This window comes from Charadrius vociferus, unplaced genomic scaffold (genome assembly GCF_000708025.1).
Source record: "Charadrius vociferus isolate BGI_N301 unplaced genomic scaffold, ASM70802v2 scaffold1, whole genome shotgun sequence".
NCBI classification, from domain to species: Eukaryota; Metazoa; Chordata; class Aves; order Charadriiformes; family Charadriidae; genus Charadrius; species Charadrius vociferus.
The window spans coordinates 3,075,466-3,081,730 of record NW_009647680.1 but is presented as its reverse complement, the minus strand read 5'-3'; the positions used below and the strand labels follow the sequence as shown (position 1 = coordinate 3,081,730).

General features: G+C 40.2%; 1 protein-coding gene across 1 annotated transcript in view; it reads left to right on the top strand.

The window, feature by feature from the left end:
- Positions 1-6,265, top strand: part of FAT3 (FAT atypical cadherin 3) — a 359,185-nt gene that overhangs the window by 322,034 nt on the left and 30,886 nt on the right. Inside the window, exon 20 of the mRNA XM_009881183.1 lies at positions 5,713-5,847. Coding sequence (XP_009879485.1) covers positions 5,713-5,847 — 135 coding nt within the window. The remainder of the gene's footprint in view (positions 1-5,712; positions 5,848-6,265) is intronic.

Genomic DNA, 6,265 nt, shown 5'->3' with positions numbered 1-6,265 from the left:
TTCAGCAGCTCAGCTCTAGAAGGATAAGTTCGAAAGTTCAGGTGCATCAATCTAAGCCTTTAAAATCAATAAAATTGAACTAAAGGGTTTTCCAATAACAGACTGCCTCCTTAGATTTCGGGCTCATCTGCTTGTGTTTGTCTGAAAAAATATTGTAACAAACTGGGGTTTGTCTCAGTGTGGCTATAGGGGCTGCACGATTGCCAACCTCCCAGCACATGACGTGAGGTATGCAAACATCTGTCAGTGCTTGTGGGAAATAAAGATAGGAGGACCAGGATAAATATATTCCTGTAAAACAGTTCTCATGACATTCTCATATTTCAGAAGCAAAAATCTATTCTGTATTTTTATTTTTTTTCGTGATGCAAAGCAATTCTTTTGCGTTGAGACAGGGATGCAGGGATGAAGCAGATTTTGTTGGGACTACTTTGCTATAGAGTTGTTCTGCATTATAGTCTTACAAACGTGAGGTTACGCTAATAAGTTTATGGGAGAGGGCTGGATTGAAATCATCTTGACAAATGTGGGTATATATCTACATCTGAGCTGGTCACTCCAGGCCCCATTTGCAGGCAGTGGAAAGAATGAGGTATTTTTAATGATGTGATACATCTCTCCCTAGATGTCTAAAATCAGTCGGATGAATCATGCCCTAAAGTTAGATGAGATGAATTCCATTTCAAGTATTTAATATGGTTCTGGCTTAATAGTTTGAAAGATTTTTTCTAATACACCCAGAACTGTTCAACAAAAGTGCAGACACTCACATTCACGTTATTTAATCAAGTGAATAGCAGTCTTGGACCACTTTCTCGTGAAACCAAGCAATTCAGACTTTATGGAGCCACTTCTAGCGTTCTGTGAATGTTCTGACAAAAGGAAATCATAGACTGTGATGATCTGCTATTAATGTAGGACATAATCTTCGGAGGTGGTTTGTGTCCTTAGCTCCACAGAGCACACACTGCCTCTTAAAGAATCCTGGGTGTTTTGCAGGATTGGGCATCAGGAACCCAATTCCTATGTGTACAACATTGCTTTTCCCATTTTTGGGAAGCACACACGTGCTAATGAGCCTTGAGTTGTCCTGGCAAGGTAACCAGGATGATTGAAGATGCAGGTGTTCTGTCTGTACTTGGGAACAAAGAAGTGCAGATATAATGATTGATTTGATTTATCTGTAGTCCTTTTAACATTGCAGTTGCGTAAGGAGAGATGTTTCTCCCTGCGAATATCCCCTATTTTAAGGCCGATGCTGAGACTGTGCAATCTCATATAAAATGTGGGAGAGCTGAAGCATCAAGTAGGGGCATGACTGTAGAATCGGAGCGAGTGGGATTTGCTATTACTTAAAGGGTCTTAAGGGAAGCTGTGATCAAGGAGTGGATAGAAGAGGTCAAATGTCTCAGTTCTTCTAAAACTGGGAAAGAATCTGATTCGCTGGGACATACTGTGTGACACACAGTTTTCCAGGGGCACTTGAGCTAACTAAAACCCATGGCTGACTCGTGCAAAAACAAGTTTGTGGTATCTACACTGATATGTATACATTAATCATTGCATACCTGGTCAACATGGACCAAAAATAAAGACAAACTGCAGCTTGTAAGTCGACTGTCTTCCCTCCCCACTAAACTATTAGATTGTTTAAAAGCAACAGTCTAGAGTTCGCTTTACGTGCTTTCTGGGACTCTGGCCTTCAGGAATCACTTTTGAAGCTTTCTTATGCAAGCGAGAGAAACAGACTCTTTTTTAAAATTCATACAGATTCAGGAGAATGGACTTACAGAAAAACGCCAAATATCACAAGGCTCAAGTTAAAATTGTTGAAGCACTCAATTTTCAAAATATATTTACATTCCTGGACGTGATCCTTCTTTGGAGTGAAAGGAGTTAAATAAATGTCTCATTTTGCAATGGAAGAGTGTTTTCTTCCTCAGTATACCAGTAGGTAGATTGTAATACTTTTACCTTCTTTCAGAGAATTAAACTGACGATGGTCTGTCAAAATCAAGTGGGTCTATTCCACCTTTTGCTGCCATGCACTGGTTGGCGCTAGCTCATGTGTCTCGCTGCTACCTGATAGAGAACAGCTTTATTAATACTAATGTGAGTTTCAAGGGAATGCTGTGGATTGTTTGGACTTGCCTACAGAAAAGAAAAAGATCAATTCAAATCCATATTTCTTGCATCTCTTATTGGACGGTAAATAGACTGTTCTTTGGAGTGGAAATGCAACATCAGAATAATTTTATTTAAACTCAGTCTGTAAATCTTTGATGTGGACAACGTAACCTTGAACAATTTCACAATTTCGCTCCGCATAGTTGTGAAATCAGCCTGAAAACACGTGTTAGGCAGGGCCATGCAATAATGCAGATCTGTAGCTTATGTACTTATAACCATACAGACAGGCATAAAGCAGTGCTTCTCCCAAGTTTGAATATTTTCAAAATTTTGTGACAGCTATGAAATCCTGATGCAGCAGGATGAATAAAAAGTTGATTTGCTTGTAGTTTACCAGAAGAACTATTCTTGGCCTGTCGGGATAAGCAGTTCTTTAGTGTGTCTCTACAGTTGCGCTAAATACGTTAGATCCTTTCCATCTATTTTTTGACTGTGGAAGGATGGCTCTGAAGTACAAATCAGAGTTTGAATCAGCTAAAAAAAAAAACTGGCAGAGATGGATAACAAAGTAAGCTATTGCTTTATTGCTTCACATCAAAGATACAGTCATAGGTTAGGGGATGTGAAAATTTGCAGAGCCACATTTGGAAATCTGAGTGCCCCCTTCTGCTGCACACTGATGAGCTGTGAGGCTTTTGTCCGGATGACTTGTCTGTCAGCTACGCAGAGGCTCACTTGAATTACAACCTCACAAAGGGTTTAAGTGTGTTCAGAGAAGAGACATACTCCGCGTACAGCAGAATGCTGTGTATTTGTCACATAAGAATGAATTCAAGTAGCTGAAAGAACCAAGTAGAAAATATTAGGCAGCCTATAGAATATTTAACCACCTCTTATGATTTCAGAAATAATTATTACTTGCCATTGAAATAAAAAAATAAGGTTTTTTTTCTAAAAGAAAAGCTATAGAAAACATATTCTCTGTTAAATTCTGCAGACCTTACCTTAAATAGAATATAGTTCTGCAGTGCAGAACCCTATTAAATGACATTTGTTTCTTGATTCTATAAGACTTTAAGCATGACTGTATATTGCAGCTGTTATTCCTGCTAATGTTACCTACTAAACTGATTATTAAAGATTGCCATGCATCATTTTCTAACAGTGCTACAGGCAGTACTGTAAATCGTTTACTGCATAGACCTCTCAAACAAATGTTTGACAAAGGAGGGGAGGATGTTAAAGATTAAATTGACTGTGCTGTACATCAAGCAAGACATTTACAGTCATTGCCATATTTGTAGTCAGCCCATGTCCACTTTGAAACCCACAGTAGTAATTTTTCTTTTTCCAGAAAGTACTTACATTGCCAGGTAGTTTCAGCTGTGCTTACTGTGAGCCCTTCTTGGCTTGCACTGAAGTGTGAGAGCAATAAGATTCTTTCTTTCATTACTTTCGGAGATATACTGTGTGACAGGTTGATTTCTCCCTTTATAAATTGCAAATAAAATACATATGCTCAAAAAATAAACTAGTTTTTGAATATGATAAGGGTCCTGCAATAAACAAGAACTGCCAATATTCAGAAAGTGATGGGTAGGAAGGTGCTGACTTTTTATTGTTTAAATCATCACCTGCATGTATTAAGTAACAGTATCTGATGAGCAAAACAAGAGACCATTCCCAACAACCGGCTCTCCCTCTGTTCAAGCTCTGGCTGCAAATCACCAGAAGCAGGGGCAGGAGTGCCTTTTTCCCTGCACTTAAATGCTACTTTCGTAGCAGCTGCACACAGATGTCCAAAGGTAGAAGCTGACCCTGCATCTACCAAGTTCCCTAGTGCCAAGAAAAGGCTAACTGTTGTGGAAGTAGTGTATTCCTGAGAATTCATCCGTCAAGCAGCAATAGTTGTATCATCTTATGCATTATTGTAGGCAATGTTTGCAAATTTTTTAAGAATAGGGCAATCAAACCAGATTTATTTATATACTTCTAGAATTTATATAGAAGTTTTAGCCAAACCCCACGGAATGCAAGAAGTTCCTTTGACATTGACCAGCTTTAAAGTAAACCCTTGACATGCTCAGCCTGCTAGATGTTACGAATTTAAGAGGTTTTTGAAGAATCTTAATGTAATTGTGTCACACAAGTATTTTAAGTATATATAATCGGCATTCACCTGTCCCTTCAGATTACTTCCCTTATGAAGTTAGTAGTAGTTTTGAATTCACCTAGATTAGATTCACCTAGGCAAAATTAGATCCCATACAAATACAAGTTTTTTAGGAAAGTTGCCACTAGCATTCAAAATAACTTTATCCAAATTGTGCTCTTCCTCAAATGCAAAAGGACGTGATATTTTTGGCCCTATTTATAATTATAAATTGCAACTGGCTATTTAGAATATTAAGCTGCTTCAATTTGGTAATGTCAAGCAATACAGAATCACAGAATGGTCAGGGTTGGAAGGGACCTCTGGAGATCATCTAGTCCAACCCCCCTGCCAGAGCAGGGTCACCTACAACAGGTTGCACAGGACAGCGTCCAGGCGGGTTTGGAATGTCTCCAGAGTGGGAGACTCCACCACCTCTCTGGGCAGCCTGTTCCAGTGCTCCACTACCCTCAAAGTAAAGAAGTTCCTCCTCATGTTAAGATGGGACTTCCTATGTTCAAGCTGGTGCCCGTTCCCCCTCGTCCTATCACTGGGCACCACTGCAAAAAGACTGTTCCCATCCCCCTGGCACCCTCCCTGTAAGTATTTGTAAGTATTAATAAGATCCCCCCTCACAATCTTCTTTTCTCTAGAAAAGTCAACTTATTTCAGATTTTCAAAATTTCTTCACTTTTGAGTTCTACTGTCCAGACCAAGTAAACTATTTTTTTTTTTCCTTTTTTTTTTTTTCCTGGACATGCACAGTTCCAGATGCAATGGAACTTGTGTAGTCACAACCAGAAGAAAGGAGGATAGTTTTTGGCAGCCTGGGCAAGTGCACAATAGGATGTGAGATCTCAGAAATGTCAGGAGGAACATGGGGACGGGGCAAGTCTGTGCCTATGCCGTACGGTCAGGCTGGCAACCTGTCCTGTACAGTATGAGGATGGAAAGTCCAGCTGTCATCCCGTAGCCCAGGAATGGCTTTTTCTTATTTTGTCTCCTAGGAGCTCTACCTCCTTAAATTTGCTTCTCATGGGTGTGCTGTGGCAAAAGGAGTGTGTAACTTCAAATCGTTTGTTTTCTCCTGTCTCTAAATCCCCTGCATGGGAGGCTTTGTGAGAAGGTGACTGGCCTGAGAGTCACAACACCAATTATAAACCAGTTATTGCTCATAGTAGTTGATTTTTAAAATACATTGCCCTCGGTTTTAGGACAGCCTTTGAAGAAGAACCGTAACAGTTTTGCTACATACTTGTCCAAAGGACATCTTTTCCATGAAGAGTTTGAGGGGGTTTTTTTTGTTATCATTATTAAGCCATTCTTTGCTTGTGCTGAAGTGTGAGATCAATAACTGCCTTTCATTACTCTCGTATTGCTGAAGATCATGCTTTACACTGCATCCCTGACAGTATTTTAACGTATTGCAGGAGAACGCTGCCCTGGGTCTAACGATCCCTGTCTGGAGAAGCCATGTCCAGGGGACATGCAGTGTGTGGGCTATGAAGCTAACCGGAGACCATTCATCTGCCAGTGCCCACCAGGAAAGCTTGGCGAATGCTCAGGTGCATGTCACAGCGGTAAAGGGGGATATACTTGAACAACAAAGTGCTTTCATTCTCAGTTTGTGGGTAGAGGTGCCACTGAAGTCATCAGAAGACGTACTGCTTAACCCTTCTCAGCACCAGCAGTTGGCACATCTGTTTATAAGCCCTGTGAAATACTTGGCTGTGGGGCTGTTTGAAGACCATGAATCCAGTTTCCATTGGGAAATTCCCACTGACTTGGTTGAATCCCAGATCAGTAAAACAGGCTGCTGAGAAAACAGGACTTTTCCTAGAGACTGTTATGCCAGATGTTTTCCTGCCATGGGCAAAGCGCTATAATTAACTCTTCTGCTTACGATTTAGATTACCAGAATTCCAGTCTTTATTAATGAAAACACTTCACCTTCCCAAGAAGGAAGTTTGAGGACATTTGTTA